This window comes from Astatotilapia calliptera, chromosome 7 (genome assembly GCF_900246225.1).
Source record: "Astatotilapia calliptera chromosome 7, fAstCal1.2, whole genome shotgun sequence".
Classification (NCBI taxonomy): domain Eukaryota; kingdom Metazoa; phylum Chordata; class Actinopteri; order Cichliformes; family Cichlidae; genus Astatotilapia; species Astatotilapia calliptera.
In genome coordinates this window covers 19,146,749-19,165,032 of record NC_039308.1, presented here as the reverse complement: position 1 = coordinate 19,165,032, position 18,284 = coordinate 19,146,749, and the positions used below count along the sequence as shown (strand labels likewise).

The 18,284-nt window shown below is 40.8% G+C and overlaps 2 protein-coding genes across 4 annotated transcripts in view; one reads left to right on the top strand and one right to left on the bottom strand.

Moving 5' to 3' along the window:
* The window catches only part of shc3 (SHC (Src homology 2 domain containing) transforming protein 3), a 28,761-nt gene extending 26,129 nt beyond the window's left edge, over positions 1 to 2,632 (top strand). For both annotated transcript variants that reach the window (XM_026173612.1, XM_026173611.1), the window contains exon 13: positions 63 to 2,632. In XM_026173612.1, the coding sequence (XP_026029397.1) occupies positions 63 to 191 (129 nt within the window). In that variant the 3' untranslated portion in view covers positions 192 to 2,632. The remainder of the gene's footprint in view (positions 1 to 62) is intronic.
* Positions 2,550 to 17,523, bottom strand: s1pr3b (sphingosine-1-phosphate receptor 3b). 2 transcript variants are annotated; one of them, XM_026173614.1, is made up of 2 exons: positions 17,470 to 17,523; positions 2,550 to 5,407 (listed from the first exon to the last, which is right to left on the bottom strand). In XM_026173614.1, the coding sequence occupies exon 2, from the start codon at positions 5,333 to 5,335 to the stop codon at positions 4,202 to 4,204; it is 1,134 nt and encodes a 377-aa protein (XP_026029399.1). In that variant the 5' UTR covers positions 5,336 to 5,407; positions 17,470 to 17,523; the 3' UTR covers positions 2,550 to 4,201. The 2 variants fall into 2 exon arrangements, with proteins under 2 accessions (XP_026029399.1, XP_026029398.1); XM_026173613.1 differs by lacking the exon at positions 17,470 to 17,523 and adding an exon at positions 5,821 to 6,373.
* Positions 17,524 to 18,284: the final 761 nt, after the last annotated feature.

Here is an 18,284-nt window from a genome sequence, read left to right as displayed (position 1 = left end):
AGCTGAAACTCTCATTAGACCAAAGCAGACTCTGAATATCTGTCTTCCTTTTTCTTTTTAAGGTACGGACAAAAGATCACATATTTGACAGCATTAGCCACCTTATTGGCCATCACCGTGACAACAACCTGCCGATTGTTTCAGCCGGGAGTGAACTGTGTCTCCTACAGCCTGTGGGAAGGAAACAGTGATGCTTGCGATGCCTGACCGATAATAGGAAGCGCTAAAGTGGCCTCTCACTACAGAGCTTGAAGATGAAACATGAGTCGATGCTTCAAGGCTCAGTTCGCTCAAAGAGTTATTGAGACAAACTGATCTGCAGTTACTTAACCGGAGACGCTGGAAGATGCAGGAGTTGTTAAAGATGAAAAAAAAAAAACAATAGAGAACTGTTATTATTTTGTTGTGATGACTGAAATGCTATATTTTTGACAAGACTTAGGTGCATTTGGACACAATATCTCGATTTGGTGTTTTAAAAGATTAAGAAAAAGACTATTGTTCTTGTAGTTTAGACAAAGCGCAAATCAAACCTCAAAGAGGTATTAACAAGAGTATTTTAGAATAAAAATCTGAAACTTTCGTTTTGTCTGTCAAGCACAACCACATTTCTACAGGAACCGTCGGCTAAGAGGTTGAGGAAACAGAAACGCTCTTTATAACGAAATTACGTTCAGAAAAACGTCCTTTAATCTCACCAACAGCGTGACAGCTTATTAGTAACTATAAGAAAAACCTAGCTTTTATCGGGGTTTAGGCCTGAATGTGTTTTTTTTTTCTTTTCTTTTGCTTTGCAGTTGTCACAAATTGTTGGGTGGGGGGAGGGGGTGCAAACAGCCACCCTTTCACAGTGCTGTCAATGGCTTTAACGATAACGTTTTTTATGAAGTAGTTTCTCGTGTCACTGCAGTCGCATGACTTAAAATCAACCGTTCTCGTGGCCATGTTCGTAGACCTTGATACCCCTTTATTTGAAAGAGGTGCTTATGTATGCTGACACTGTAAAAAAATAAAAAAGACAAAAAATATATGCTTTTCAAACTATTTCCGAATTGGTTTTTCGCTGAATTATTTTAGGTGTGTAGTCGGTGATTAGTTTTGGGGCTTGCAATGGATATTCTCACATCTTTGATTCACATTTTCAGCTTTTTGTGAACCTTTAAAATCTTAAATATTATTATTACTATTATTATTTGAAGGATCTGAAACCAATAGCACAAAACAAAGTTAGGTCACTTAGTTCACGCGTGTCAGACGAGTGTCTTGCGTTTACGCCAAATGTTTTCGATCGTTTTCAGTTACTGTTAGCTTTTGATTTCTCAGTGTCGACATCTTATGATAAAAACAGTTTTGCCACAAGATGTCACCCTAGAGTTGGATAGTTACCCCTGTCAGTTGCATCTGCTTTGGATAACACTGCGTTTGAAAGGAAAATACAGCTTTTAAGCCAGTTTTTAACCATTAATTTTCAGTTTGCAATCCACTGTATGCTCTCATTCCTCTGGACAGTTTAGTATTTATGTTGTTTTTAAAAAGCCCATAGAAGTGGTACACAGCAGCACTGGAAACTGACTTTTTTTTCTTTTATTTAATGCTTTTATCCTTACTAATGTCAGGACACCGATGGATACCAAATGAATGGGGCATTGTATCTGATATGCACTGGATCACTTCAGTTGAACCCAAATCAGCATGTGTTCAATGAGTTTGACAAGACAGATGCAATGTAATATAATGTGCCTGTGTTTTGCTGCAAGAGGGAGTGTACAGTACATGCATCTCACAACCCACAGCACTGGGGTCCTTATGAAAATGTAAAAAAAAACAACAACAACAAAACATCCACCACATCTGTTTTGGGTTAATGTGTTTGATTCATTGTGTCCCAATGGAGAAGGACACAAAGAGAATTTTGTCATTTACTTTTGCATTCTCCACTTCTTTGCGACATAATTTCATCAAATCAAATAACTCTGAAGAAAGAATAATGTGCTAAATTATTTAAAAGCACTCTGCTAATGTAAAAAAAAGAAGCTTTTTTTCTAAAATCTGAATTTGTAGGAACACAAAATACCAAACAAACAAAGCGTATATCAAAAGCAACCGTACTCGAATCTCGCCGAGGATCAGCTTTGAGACTTAAAGAAATGACCAAACTCCTCACTGGGACAAAAACTAAGAACATGGCGTCTTTCCAGATTTCTGTTGATGAAAATGTGCCTTTTATTTGTACAATGTTTGTTTTTAATTTCTCCTTTCTCTCTTCCTTCAAAGTGCAATAGCTGATCTTCAATGGGGCATGCCTGTTCACTAGAGGTTGTGTTTTTGCCCTGCTGCGTGTTGCTGCTTGAGACTACTGTTCCCTCTCACTATCTGTCTCCCACCCTCCCTCCTTCCCTCTCTATTATATATTATAAATGTATCATTTCGAGATTCTAAATATAAATCTTTGTCAGAGGAAATCACACAGAAACTCACTATTTTGGGACAGGTATTTAAAAAAACTGGGGGGGAAAAGGAAATAAAAACATAGAGACAACAAGTCCAAATGATGTTTACAGATTTAATCTTTTGGTTGTATTAGTTAATCATTATTCTGTATGACTGTTGGCAATAAAACCGTGAATGTGTAGAATCGCTGTTGTTTCTCTGCTGTAATAGTTTCGGGTATTAATATTTCTGCTCATGAGTCACAGATTTCTTATCTAAAATGCGCAGGTGGTTTTAATTTACCCACATTCACATATACTTGACTTTGAGATGTGTTACTCTGGGTCATCCACAGTCCGCACTATTTATATTAGTTCCCATGGCAAGCAAGAGTAAATAAGTTCCAGGTGCGGTCTGTGGATTGTCCACAGTGACTGGAAATTGGTTTTAGGAAATAGATGTTGTGAGCCACAGAAAACACAACTTAGTGTATATGCATTGTGTGTTCGATTGCCTCCAGAAATCGTTAAAACATACCGGTAACATTTTACATCTTTTTTTTCCTTTTCTTTTTTTTGCATTTTCAGCCTTTATTAGATGGTGCAGTACAGGGAGTGGACAGGAAAGCAGGGAAAAGAGTTGTGGTAAGGACATGCAGAAAATGGTCTGGGTCAGACTCAGAGCCGAACCTTTGCAGCAGCCTTCAGCACTGAGTCACCTGTACAGCCAGGTGAGCTACAGCGACACCCATGCTTCTAAATCTTGACTAACAAAATCAAAAGCATGGCTAGATTACACAGTAAATACTTTTATTGGTGAACCAAGCCTTTATAAGTTCCTTTCATAAACAAAGCAGAGCTGCACTCTCTTGGCCACAAGGTGATTCTAATGAATTGTTACACAGTAAATTTAATAGTTTTCCATTTTAATTTACTGAGTGAAAGCAGATTTTTTTTTATCTAACATGAATATCTGCAATTTGTATTTCACATGCTGCATTCACGTGCCTCTTTACAGTCTTCAGCTTTCTAGCGTCATGCTTTTAAAGCTCAAAACAAATGCACACAAAGAACTGCTGTAGCTGCATAGAGAACATGCAGCAGTACTGAGTAAGACCAGCAGATGGAGCCCTTGTATCACGAACGCTTTCATTTTGAGCACAATGCTACTAATATAATACAAAAAACGCACCTGTTTGTTTCTTCACAATGAGTAACTCTTGCCTTGGTTATTATACAATGCAGATTACAGTAACTGCCCAGCATACCGTAGGATTACTGATTAAATACAAACTACGTCGATTAATAAATACCTTCAGCTGTGTGCCATTGCAATAATAATAGTCTACAATCATTCTTCATTACATTGGTTTTTGCAGTGATATAATTGCACTTATTTCGTAACTGCGGGTAAGTTTTCACTTCTAATTTATCATAGGAGCTCACAGCTGCAACTACAGAGGTAAAAGTCCTTTCTGTTGAGGGTAAGAGCACCAGTCATCTGTGGAAGTGACTGTTATCCAGCAAAAAAACCCAACAACAAAAAAAGGACAATGTGACTCCAAACTCTTGAGCACTGGAGGCTGGACTTGAAAGAGCCATACATTACAGATGATGAACATATAGCAAAAAGAAACCACTGCCCTGCAGCTAATGTCAGAAGTCTACCCTTCATTTAAAGAAACACTTTTTTTGGGAACAATGCTCTCCGTTGTGACCACTGCACAAACCCTTAAGCTCAGAGTATTATTGTAAATTACTCCTGTCTCCTTTTAATCTTCTCTGTCACTCGCAGCCTCAGCAGTACCTCTGCTTGCTCCAGCCACCACTGAAACCTTTCCGTGGCCCCTGTCTGACTCCTGTCCTCTCTCCGGCTCTGACTGCCTGGAGCCCTGCTGGTTCTGGCTGCTCCACGACTTGCTCCTGCTGCGGCTGGGCTCTAGGGACTGTCTGTTTCCGCTTCCGTTCACAGACGCCTTCGCCCTGTAGCAAAAGCCGCAAACTAGACCCAGGAAAGCTCGCCTCATCTCGCGGCTGGCCAGAGTGTAGATGACTGGGTTCATCGCGGAGTTGAGCACCGCCAGCCCAATGAACCAGTGGGCTTCGTAAAGAATGGGGGACCTCTGCTCGGACGCTACATCCACCAGGAGCAGGACAAAGAGGGGAGTCCAGCAAGCGATGAAAACTCCAACTACAATGATGACAGTGCGCAGTAGGGACATGGCGTGCTCTGAACTGCTGTGCTTGCTCACCTTTCGGCTACTGGACTTGACCAAGATGTAGATGCGGGCATACAGGATGGCTATGGCTGAGAGCAAAAGTATGAAAACCGTGATGCAGAAAGCAACATATTTCTTGGTGTAAAGAGGGAGGATTGTAGAGCAATCAGGGAGGTTATTCAGGCAGTTCCAGCCCAGAATAGGCAAAGCTCCAAGAGATATAGCAATCAGCCAGCAGGTCCCTATGAGCAGAAATACCCTGTAGTTCTTGTTCGCATCATAAGGCCTCATTTTGATCATAGTAAGGTGTCTCTCTATAGCAATAGCCAGGAGACTGAAAATGGAGGCTCCAAGTGCTACAAACATGCTCCCCTCTCTCACAAACCAGAGAGCAGGTGAGAGCTGCAGGGTCTTCTCTCCAGACAGGAGCAGGTTGACCAGGTAAGCGACTCCAGCCAGCAGGTCGCACATTGCCAGGTTAGCGATGAAGAAGTACATGCGGTTGTGGAACCTGTGGTTCCTCCATATGGCTACAAGCACTGTGAGGTTCTCCAAGACGATGAAGCTGCAAACGATGAGGAAAACTACGGTTTTGGTGTCCACAGTGCCGGGGCTCGCGCCACTGCTTGGTCGGTTGGCCAGCTTTCCTGTGTAGTTGTAGTGGAGCTGGATCTGAGAGTTGATCATTGTCCAAAGAATACCAGCAGCCGACACTGGAGGTCAGACTCGAGCAGGGAGCGCGGTGTCCACTGTGTTCAACTGCAGGAGTAGATTGAGCGTTATTTTAGAGAGCAGCCAATTTACAGATCATCATGCTGCCATCATTGTCCTTGTGCGGTTTGTTTGATTAAATTCCACTAATTATAGAAACAAAAGGTTATTCACCAGAAACACACTCGCTATTGTAAAAAACACCTTGAAATAAACTCTGATGTCGCTTTCCCCCCTCTCCTTTGAAACAGAGAAGTCTTGGAAATCGAAGCCGCTCATTTGAAAACACCTAATTATGCATAAAATTAGCATATTTCTGGCACAGTCGTCACGTGTAAATTATCGACGGATTTCAGCAAATAGCGCCAGTTTAATTACTGAGTGGTTTTTTTTTGTTTTTTTTTGCAGCTTCAAGCTGTCTAAATCTCCAAGAAAGAACCAGCAGCTTTAAAACAACTTACCTCTGGATGCTCGCAGTTCGCTTTGTTTTTAAAGTCAATCCCGCACTTTTGGACGCACATTTCATCGCAGTCGATTATCTGAGTTCCTTTCTTTTCTGTTGAACTTTAAGTCTTTCTTCGTTGTTCGGCAGAAGAGAGCAGCTCCTCATCTTTTTTCTTTTTTTTTTCACTGCGCTCTGGAAACTCCGGAGCTGTCGACGGTCGGCTGGTAGTCACACCCCTCCCTCCCCTCCTTCAACCCGGACTGCGAGCGCAGGGAGGCTGCTCTAGGGGGTCAGAAGCGCATCACCGACAGGAGGTATGTTTGTGGACACGAGATGCAAAGATTCATTCTCACACGTTGTCCTCTGCTATGTTCGTTATAGCACTCACAACAAAACACTTACTTAGGGTTTTATTAACTGTGGAACCAAAGGTGCAAACCTACTTGTTTTTATCGTTTGCCTGCGCACCAAAGTGCTTTGGGTTTGTTTGTTTGTTTGTTTAAAGAGCTTTGGTAGCGTTGCTAGCTCACTAGGTAACAACAGTGACTCTTAATGTGAGCAGAAATGTTAAATATATATCTTTGGGCTACTTAAAACTCTGATAGGACTGTAATGCCTTATTTCACGTGAGTCCAATGTTTAAATTGAGTGGTTAAATTTAGGTTGAGTGGAGGTTCTGACCTGGTTCAGGTAATGATGAATCCCAGTGGGAAGTCAGCAGTCTGGTAATATTTTTTTTAAACTACAAATAATAAATGATAAGTATCGAAAGAAAAATCTAAATGCTAGCCACAACAACTGAAATTAAATCACTGATAAAACCTGTGAACAGAATGCAAATCACTACTTTTTATTTGACATGGACCCAAAGGAGAGAGCGGTGCTGTAAGAGTGTATGACTGCTGCCCATCCTTTGTTCTGGTCATTCTCTTGTGACCTCACATCCAGGAAGGATGGGCAGGGCTGGCAGTAAAGAGTCTGAGAGGCAGACTGACAGATAATAACTCCTTAAAACAGATGTGACAAAGCGCTTTGAGGAGATTCTTAAGACTTCCCTGACTGTAACGAAACACAGTGAACCAAGTAGGACTAAAACACAAAGCCCCATTTTCAAACAAAAGTCCGCAGCTCGAGCCCAGAATAACTGAGTCACTGCTTCCACTGCTAGGAACCTTATTGCTTTGCTTGATACGGTGCCACACATCTAGCTTTTTGCAATTTCCCCCCCAAACCAAGCACATACTGTACTGTGTCTCAGACCAAATCATTAAATAGTCAATATCTTGGAGTGTCTGTGGCTATTAACCCAGAAGAATGCTTTGTGTGGTTAAATAAACAGCTGCGGTCTGGCACCGGTCCATTAGCATTGTTACAGTCACAATTCTCAGTCATTTCCTGCAGGTCACACACTGTGCCAGCAGCAATGGGGAAAATTTCAGGGAAAAAGCCAAATAGTTACTCCGGACCCACAGTAAATCTGGGACCAATCACGGAGTGGGTGTATGTAAAAGGCAGCTGGATTAACAGACTGGGAGCATGGTCGGAAAAACCTTGGGTTTTTCAGCAAACTGCAGTGATGTGGGGCTCACATCTGCATTTACATAAACGTAGTTCCAAATATGAAACCATCAGCAAGTACTAACCCATAATATGTGGTCAGAGTGAGTCTATGTTTATGTGTATTCATAGCCTACAGAAGAGGAGCATGGGTGGAAGTGGGGGGCTTTTCACTTTTTCAAGACCACCCTCACTAAATTGTTCCTTTGCAGACGTCTTTGGTTCAAACCGGGCTGAATCGTTCTGTGTGCAGGACACTAATTTAACAAGTGGTGTGTGTAGCTTCCACTCTTTATGATCTGATGTTTTACAACTACCCTAAATCATCAATGCACCATGTGTGTTATGTGCAATTTCCTGCTATTATAATGCCATATTATTTAAGTATAACCTACAAGCTGCAACCCATCATTTGAAAGTACTGTACAGTATAACCTTGCTTCCCTCAGAGTAGCTGGCCTCACAGATGGTAAGACCATTCCTCGGGGAAACTTTCCACTGCTAAGCTACAGTCGGCCCCGGACTTTTTAAAGTACCGGTATATAGTGTTATGTGACATGGCGGTCAATATTAACATAATTTCTTTAGGTAAAAGCTGCACAATGTTGAAGTACTCTAAAGGTTATTGACTTAGCAACCTCTATTTTAGTGCATTAATATCTATTACATTATTCGCTTATAGAGAGACCTTGCCATATAACATCAGTTTAATGTTGCAGCCTGTACTGCTTTACATATATCTAGATATTTTTGGCCTGCAGTATAATAAAGCATGCATCAAATTTTTGATGTGTCTATTTTTCTTAAATAGCTTTGCACAAGGTCAACTTGCTCTCTATAGATATATAGAACATTTAACTAATAATATAACTTGACTCGAGACCCAAACCTATAAAGATATCCATTATTCATGCTATAGTAATGCTATACAAAAAGAAAGTACACTTACAAATACCTATTTGGATAACATATCCCAGAGACATTCATAATTGATTATAATGCTTTGTTCTGACTGCTAACATAATAGCCTCTCATTCAAACAGGAGAACTAGTGGTTACATGAAAATGGCCGGATAGAATAAAGATAAGGGCCCTTTGCTATAGTACCATGGGCACATTACAAAATCTATTTGGCTGAAATCCCTGTAGCCATCACTCTGCCAGGGTTTTGCCTTGTTCAAGCTTTCAACCTTTCATTAGAGTGCAAGAGCTGGGGTCAGATTCATGGGCAGTGGGCACATCCATGTGCAATTACATGAAGACGCTGCCTTTAATTTCACCCTCACCATTTTGAGACAAAAAAACACACCCCGTGAGTCTGAGCTGCAAATCTGAGGCGGACAGTCCCCTCCTGCCCTGTGGGTTTGTGGCGGCAGTATTTCTAGGCATGGCGGTCTCTTAACAGAACAAGGCCTCGGAGAGGTTTCTGGGGCATAATTTCAGCTGTGGCACAGTTTAGTCTAGTCTGCCAACATAGGAAGGCCACACAGACAGAAATAGGTCTTTAGTTCTGTCATTTCCTTTGGCTGCAGGGATATTTAGTGCTCTTACCTTCTTTAACTGTTAAGTGCAGCACTTTTAATTTTCTATTTCATTTGTTTCCAGCTGTGAGAGTAATCTGATGGTTATGATTTTTGAGATTCTGCCAATGGAACTGACTTCAGTGATAGTACAGTGAGTCCTCAATATACTACCCAGTGCCAGACTGACTGACATTACTTTACAAGCATAAAATACAGTGACTCTGAATGTGCAAAAATAAAAGCCTCAAAACCCTAGAAGTCACAATTTTCACAATTTTCAGAGGCACAGTGCTGTGGAAGCACCCTGTGGTAATTAACATGGTTCATGGCAAAGGTTACTGGAAGTTTTGTTTCATTCAGACACACACATTGTTTCCACTTTCATGTATCTTCTGCTTTTAGCTGCTCCAAATGTGAATAAAGGAACATGCATAAAGGAACAAAATACCTGAACTACAGTTCAGTACATAATAGCCAGTAAATGATCTAAAGCCATAGCATGTCATTATCAGATCAGTCTAGTAGTCCCCCCATCCATTTTCTTCTTACCCAATTCAGAGGCCCAAGGCGGCTGGAACCCAGCTATATACACAGGCCCTGTACACACTCTGGATAGGGTCACTTGTCCATGACAGGGCCGACACAGAGAGATGAACAATAATTTATTCATTCACTTTGGACAGCGTAAGAAAGCCACAATACCTGGCGGGATTTAAGGCAAAACAATACAAATTTCACACAAAAAGACCTCAGTCAGCTGGCAGATTCATACCCAGAATCTTTTCCGTTCATGGTTGCATTCACGGTTGTTAATTTTTCTCAAAGCTCTTTTACTGATGATATAAGAGCTTGGTCATTCATTACAATCAGAAGTTCAGCTGACCTCATCCTTTGGCACTTAAGATTGGTTAACCTAGACCCAACCAACTGAAGCAACTCAGATTATACCACTGCCACCACAGGCATCAGTAATCTTTGGTATATCATCCGCCTGCTTTCTTAACTTAGTGCACACATGCCTCTAGATCAAGGTAAATCTGGACTCATCAGATCTTATTGTTTTCATTTCAAGTAACCTTTATTGCAAAGCTATTTATTGCATTCCAAATATTTTTATCTCCTTTTTTTAAAATACTGTCCCTTTAAGAAAAAATGTTGTCTTGGGTCTTACACTTTTCAGCACGCCACACACCCAAGTAAAAGTATGTGGCCACGTCATACGTGTCTCTTACAAGTCTCGTGTCGAAGCATTGATTTTAGCATGTCTTAGTTTTTTTGTTTCCAGAATTGATTGTGCTTAGTCGATGCACATGTCCGCAAATGCACATGTCCGCAAATGCACATGTCCACTATAAGCTCTCTAGTGCTACTTTCGTTTTTTAGAATGAGGAAAAACCATAACCCTGACCTGACCCTAACACTCTTTTATCAGCTCTATCATCTGTGGTGCTGACAGCAGTTTTTATTGTAAGTTATAAGTTAATCTATTCATTACTGTGAAAAAGTCTTGAGATGCTACTCATTTGTTTATATTTTGCTTACGAGAAGCCAGACTAGAGCCAGATCTTTTTTAACCCTTTAAGACCTACCATAGAACCAAGTCCGCCAGAGCTTATCTTTATATTTTTATGTGCTGTAGTGCCATTTTTGGGAGCATTTCAAGTTGTTATACATCAATACAACCGTTATAACCCAAATTTTAATAATATGTATGCATTAAGTCCATAATAACTACATAAATTGCAAAAAAGTGCAATAAACTACAAAAAAATTGAAAATTTTTTTGTTTTGTTTTTTACATAAATTTCTAGTTAGAGAAATTTCAGAGGTTTATCCCTCAAAACTGTAAATACAAAAAAGTTGCACAAAATAGTTTCCAACAACAGGAAATGCATTTTGAGTGTCTTCATAGTTTTTGAGATACACCAATTTTTATGTCCTGCAGGAAAAACAAAAATAAATATTATAATGGTAATTTGCAAAAAGACAAAAACAAAACTAATTTCCAAAAACTATTTCCAGCAGTGTAATTTTAGTTCTAAGCATCCCAGAAACTATTCAGAAAAGCATGAAGTCAAACATGAATTAAAAACACTAGTATAGGCTTATAAGGCCCCGAAGGTAAAAAACTACATTTTCCGCGAAATTACGTCACTTCCAGTTTCGAGCAGGTAATGGCGGATATGTGATAGTTCGCACTGACGTCTATTCCAACGTAGGAAGTGTTATGAACAGCTGATTGGATCGGCAAAGCGTGTTTCTGGAATATTATGTTTTTCTTGCTGCAAATGCTTTTTATACAGTTTTTGCAAAGCCATATGTGGAAGAAAACTGTGACTTAGGACAAGCTGATGGCTTAAGATGTAAGTACAACTCCTCCGGTTTCATATGCAAAAAAAATTATTGCGCTAGCTTACGTGGTTCCGGTTCTACAGGGATTTAAAAATAGTTACGCAAAACGGAGCATGCCCGCTCCGACCAGCTTTAAAGGGTTAAATGGTCTTAAGCCATAATTCTCCAGGCTTTCTAAAGGTCTATAAAGTTTGTTATTTGTTTGTTTTTTGCTTGTTTTTTGTTTTTATCATTTGTTTGTTAAGCCACTTAACACTGACCTAAGATAAAAATCAGCTAACTCAAGGGATGAGTCAGTGTGTCTACACATAACAGGCAAAGCTGAGCAAAGAAACTATTTTGCATTGTATCTTTAGACTGTCATGAAAACACATAATTTGTTGAAATGTCTTTAGTTGAGTCTATGAAAAACGCCAAAGTTAACACAGTTTGACAGTCATAAAATAGTATTTTTGAACCGACAAGGTGATTTGCAAAGAGCTATTAGCACAAAACTTGGTGTGTCTTTGCCTGCGTGGTGTAAAGTGCATCCTTAAAAAATCTGAGGAAATTTTGATAGTTGGGATACAGATTTGACTTCTGCGACTGCTTTTATGTGGGTTAAATTAGCTGTGTCACCAGGTTCAGGGACACTTTTTATGCCTTCAATGTCAAGAAGCTGAGATTCCCCAACAGGTGAAATGAGGGGTACTGGAATCTCACTATCCTTCCGAGAAGATTCACTTTCATCACCTCCCGTTCTTCCTGGCTCTTCAAGGTCAAAAAGGCTGACCTGAGGTGAGCTTGCTGCTGGGGGCTCCTCCCCTGCCTCTATCGGCATTTCCACCTCAGTTTCATCTGAAACTGCTTCGGGAACGACACCTTTGGTAAGAGGGATCACGCTGTCAGTAATGCGCTGCTCTAATGCAATGTCGGGTGACATGGGATCAACCTCAGGCATTATGGTGGAGGCAGCTGGATACAAAAGTACCACACTTAAAGGATACACTTCATTATTGTCTGATATGGCATCATCAAAATGCTCTGTTACATAACCTGGGTTTTGATGGGTTTTTGGCCTTCGCACTGCTGGTGGTGCTGGGGTTTCAGGAGCACTCACGGACAGAAACCCACAGGGCAACAGGAGGTCCCTGTATAAAGTGCACAGAGGACCATCTCTAGCCTTAGGAGGCACTATATATACGGGAAGGTCACTAGCACATGACACAACCACGTAGACATCTGCCTCCCATTTGTCTGCTAGCTTGTGCTTTCCTCTCAGTCTCACATTTCAAATTAGCACTCGAGCTCCTGGTTCAAAGCTAGACCCAGTAACCCTCTGGTCGAACCTTTTGTTGCGCTCGGCAGATTTCTTAGCATTTCTGCTCAAAAGCTCATAACTCTCTTTCAGGCGGTTTGTCAGGCCTTGCACATATTGTGTATGAGACAGTGGCAGAGCATCAACAGGAAGCCCGAAAGCTAAATCCACAGGGGGTCTTGGTTGTCTCCCGAACACAAGTTCATAAGGTGCAAATCCTGTGACTTCATGCTTTGTGCAGTTGTATGGATGCACAAGAGGCTTACCATAGTCTCTCCAATGAGACATGTCCTTGTTATTTAGAGTGCCCAACATCTGTGGCAGTGTTCAGTTAAAGCGCTCCACAGGGTTACCCCTTGGCTGGTATGGGGTTGTCTGCGACTTCCGGATCCCTGCCATTTCACACAACTCTTTGATGGTATGGGACTCAAAATCGGGGCCCTGACCACTATGGAGTTTCTCAGGGAACCCATAATGTGATATGAAATGTTCCCAAAGACACTCAGCCATGGTACTCGCCATTTGTTTCAGTGTCGGTATTGCGAGGGCATGCTTAGTAAAATGGTCCGTTATTACTAGTATGTCCTTGGTATTACTTTGATCTGGTTGTATGCTCAGAAAGTCCATGCAGACTAATTCCAATGGCCTGGTGGTCTCTATTGAAACCATTGCAGCTGCTCTCACTGGTGGAGTTTTTCTTTTCACACAACGATCACAAGTATTAATCTTTTCTTCAACCACTGAGGACATTTTAGGCCAATAAAATCTAGCTGTCATTAGATCAAGGGTGCGTTCAATACCAAGATGGCCTATGTTGTCGTGCACACGTTCAAGTACCATGTCTTGCAATTCTCTTGGTAGGACAAGTTGATGATCACTGCCATCACGCCCTGCCTCTTACGAAAGAAGACTTTATTTTTGAGCTCCAGCCGGTTCCATTCTCTCAACAAGAGTCCATACTCAGGGAGCTCTTTTCTCACTTGAGGTGGAGGTGCCTCACCGCTTTGCAACTGAGTGATTATTTCTCTGATGCTTGGGTCTGCAACATCGGTCGGTTTCATTATTGACTATCACAGCCAATGTGCTCACACGCAGGCAATGTGACTAAACAATTCGCTATCAACAGGCCACCAGGCATGGAAGCGGTTGTTGGATGTGCTACCAAGGCCCACTTTTCATTAAAGAAGCTTCCAACAAGGGCTACCCCTTCTAATGCAACAGTTTGTCCAGCAGGAATCGTCTCCGGCTTCTCCCCAGAGAGTTTTACTTCGCCCAGTTTGCCATTTGGTTGTTGTCTGTGCCTAAGCTCCAAGACTTTGAGGACTGCATAGTAGCCATTCTGGATAGGTAGGCCAAATTCATTAATGTGAGCAGCAACATTTGAGTACAACACATCCAGAGTGCTGGTGCCAATAAGGATTTGCTCTTGGGCAAGGGCCAATGTAGGAATCTCAATCTCCTCTCCTACAAACTCTTTGGGAAAAGTGATATCTATTTCCACATAGCCAAAATATGGAACTTCCTGTCCATTAGCTCCTTCAACCTCCAACAAATCATCCAATGATTTAATTTCTTGGTCCTTTAGGTTGCTCTCATAGAAGGACAACAGGATCGTTGTAACTTGAGATTCAGAGTCGAAAAGCCAGTTGACTCTTTTCTCAGCAACACACACTTCAGCAGTGCATTTGCTTCCAACCAAACTCTGTGGCAGCCCACTTGGCTGACCTTCTGGCTGTCTTTTGCCTTTTTGCTTGGAGGTAAAGGGACTAGTGTTAGACTCAACTCCTGTCTGTCCCGCAACAGGAGTTGACAGGAGTTGACAGGAGTTTCTGTCAGTTTAAATGGTGTGTGTCCACAGAGCCATTCTGTGCACCCACACCATTTAAGTCGTGCTGTTTTCTTTGAAATTGCTTCCTTTTCGTTGCTACCAGCCCGGGGTTTGCCTCATTACTGCATCTCGAGGCTACGTGGCCATCCTCTCCACACCGAAAGCAGTACCATGGGCGTGGCCTGGGAGGTGGCTGATGCTCTGGAACAGGCACTGGCAATGGCTGCTGATGAGCAGGATTTGTCTGCACAGTTACCGTTGCACTTGGGTTTGCCCTTTTACTTCTGCTTTTCTTTTGGGGGATTAAATGAGCAATTTGAGCCGGTAACTCTGTGATTTGTTTCTTCAGAACATTGGTTTCTGCTGCAGCCTTAGACTCAGAGAAGCACAGGCAGTTTGGAGTTGGGACCAAACATGCTGTTTGGGTGGGGTTGGCTGTTGTCTGGAGGCACCAAGGTGCTTTTTCTTATGTACTGCCTTGTTAGTATGCTTGTCTACCTCAGTACGTAGCAGGAGTAGTAATTCAGCAAAGGAAGGAAGGAGAGTTTTGAACCTTTTGTTCTGGAGCTCTGCTAATAAAGAGTTATCCCAGCAGCCTCTACAAAACTGCTTGGCAAAAGAAGCTGAAATGACTTCCCTGTTAACTTAGCAATGGTTTGCAACTCAGATATCTAACCTCAGTAACACTGTGGCTAACCGCAGGTGTATATGACCTAGCAAGTGCACATACGTGGAAAGTCACATCAGGCCGTGTGGGGCTTTTGTGGTCAAATGGCAACAAGGGAGCAAGTGTTTGCAATGCAGTACCAAAAGTGAACTCAACAATTGCATTGTTATGGAACTCTGAGTTTGATTCATCTATACACAGGACCATGACTGTCTAAATAGCTCTGGATTCATTGTCCACCTCAGTCCAGGTTAACCCTCCAATCATAAAAGAGTTGGGGATTTTTACTAGCTCACATGTCACTACTTCCATGTCACCAATTTAATAAATTACTGGTATGACGATAAAAGATAAGAATTTCACCCAAAATGATAAAAAATGAAAGCAGAACGTCTGCAAGTCTGCCCCTTGCTTGTGGCTGGCTCGCCAATTATCTGTAACACCCCTTTTGATAGTTAGGATACAGATTTGAATGTTTACCTGGGTGCTGGGCCAATAGCTAAGGTTCGACTGCAGAGCAAAGTGAATGACTAATGAAATGCTCAGAAAACTTGGTTTGATGAACTTGTATTCACAAATGAATAATCACCAGTGTTGGACAAGTTACTTTGAAAAAGTAATTAATTATAGTTACTAGTTACTTCTTCAAAAAAGTAACTGAGTACAAGATTCTAAAAGTAATTAATTACTTGAAAAGTAACTATTGCGTTACTTTAAAAAAATGTTTAATCCTCTGGGGTCCAGGGTATAATTGGCCATTTTTAACTACTTTTGAATTGACCTCTATATTTCACCTTTAAAAACTGTTTACTTTGCCTTGTTTGGTATCATTCTTTTTCAGCACAACCTCACGTGTCTGAATTTACAGTTATGTTTTGATATTGATATTGATATTGATATACCTTTATTAGTCCCACAAGGGGAAATTTCATTTTTCATTTTGACATAATGTATTAACACAATTGATCTAAAATCAGACAAAAAACATAGTAGAAAAAGTTATATATGATTCAATAAACATGTATATTGAATCATATTTTATAACTTTAAATGCAAATATAAATTGTCAATTTTAAAATCCTATGCACAAGTTTTGCAAACAACAAAGTTATTTGCACCCATTTACCTTTTACCCTCTTTTTTTAAATAACTATTTACATAACCATCAGGTGTTCTCCATTAAATAAGATGCCACACAAACTATTTGTGCCACTCCAAAAAAATAATTTCTGTCCACTATAAAGGAGAACATCACAGCCTGATACCTGCAGGTCTGACAGCAGGTGTATCACTCCTCCTGTTTTTTACCTGGAGACAGCAGTCGCCTCATTGTTCTGACACACAACACAAAACTATCCACAACACTACACACTAACTACACACCCCAAATACGCTAAACATCACAAATCTCTCACATCTCAAATTTTGCTCTCTTTCTTTTTCTGCTGTCTTTCTTTCTCTCTCTGTCTCTGTCTCTCGCCGTCACTCCTAAAACTTCCCCCTCTTCCTAAACAATCAAATGTCTTGGTGCCATATCATTTTTGATTGGAGAGTGCTTGCTAGCGCTGTCCTTAGACAGTAAACGTGACGAAAGCATTCAGGAATAAACACCATGTATATATTGTTTATCATGACTCTGGTTTTACGTGGCCTCTCAGCACAATTTAAAAACTGGTATATATCACATTATTGCTTTGTCACCTTGAAGTGGTCATGTGATTAGCTTACCACGACTACTTTATTCTTCCTCAGTCAAACAGCAGCACTCATGCGATTGTTTTGCTCCCTTAGCTTCAGGTGTTGTGGGAAAAAGTGATCGTCGGGGAGAAAGTGATTGTTGCCTGTGGGAGCGCGCGCAGCGGCTTAAAGCTGTAGCGTCCAGATTACTTACAGCTACTTCCATGCAACTGATATAAGATGCGGTAAGCTGAAGACAGCTTCAACTGTCTGTTTGTTAAAAAATAGTAACGGACCGCGTTTTCTTGTTAGTAAAGGTAACGGCGTTGTAACGATAGAAATAGTAATTAGTTAGATTACTCGTTACTGAAAAAAGTAACACCGTTACTAACGCCGTTAGTAATGGCGTTATTCCCATTACTGATAATCACGTATTTACCGACTGCAAATTAACATCTGAACAAAGCCAGCTTCAGTTCAGTTTCAAATATCCTGAAAAAACCCAGACTCTATCAAGGACATCATTTGTTTTCTATTATCTTGAGTTATTAGAACCTAAAGGGTAATGGTGTTTCTTCTAAAAACATATTATGTGCCATGAGTGTAGTAATATACAAGCTTTCACAACTTGAAGAGAACGGAAATGTCTCACGGTTTTGCTTAGTTAGGTCTAAGTATAACTCTGAGACATTTTTCTCAGAGTAGACATTTAAGGCTGCTTTTTTAGTGCTGTGAAGCCTCAGCTATTAATTTTTTGTCCTTACCTCACGTTGAGACTTTATTTTGGCCCTGATAAGTTGTTAGTCAGGCTGCCATTCTTCAGCTGCATTAGGTAGTGAGCAAAAGCTTTTTTTTTTTTTTTTACTTTGTTGAATGCAGTTGCACTGGTCGTCCAGACAGTTAATGTGAGCGTGTGCAGGAGTCCATTTATCACAAGGCTGAGCAGTGCTTTCCTCTCTCAGGTCCATTAGGTCTTCAGTACTTAGAGAGTGTGGTATTGATGTCCAACAGTCTTTGTTCATCACCTGACTTATTGCTAAATGGATGGCTATTACATTAACCAGAAAGTTCATAATAGCTCCTCCTAACAGCTCTGTGAAGCATGCATTTTATTCATATATTTACAGCTGCCACATTTGTGACCTGTTCCTTTTCTTATTACGCCGCTCTGTTTAGAAAGAGATATCAAAAATAATGAATAGATATCTGTAATCTGTCTGTATCTTTGAAGTTAGCACTTTTTAAGTCTGTGCTGACAGAGAAATCCATCTGTGCAACACTGCTGTGAAACCACGTTTGAAGTTAAAGTCAGAAGAAATTCAGTTAAACCACAAACTGGCAAACTGTCAAGATGCAGCCAATGCAGTAATTTAGATGTGTTACAGAGGAAAGCATGTTACACAGAACAGCGTAATCGCTAAAATTTATTTATATGATGTCTGTGCTGTAAAATTTGTCAAATGTTGCCTGTTTAGCAGTAGTTATGACAAAATGTCATTGCATTAAGTGTAAATATAGTTATTACACATCACAGATGTTATTGTATCTCTCACATTTTCACCCCTCCTCCTCCGTTTCC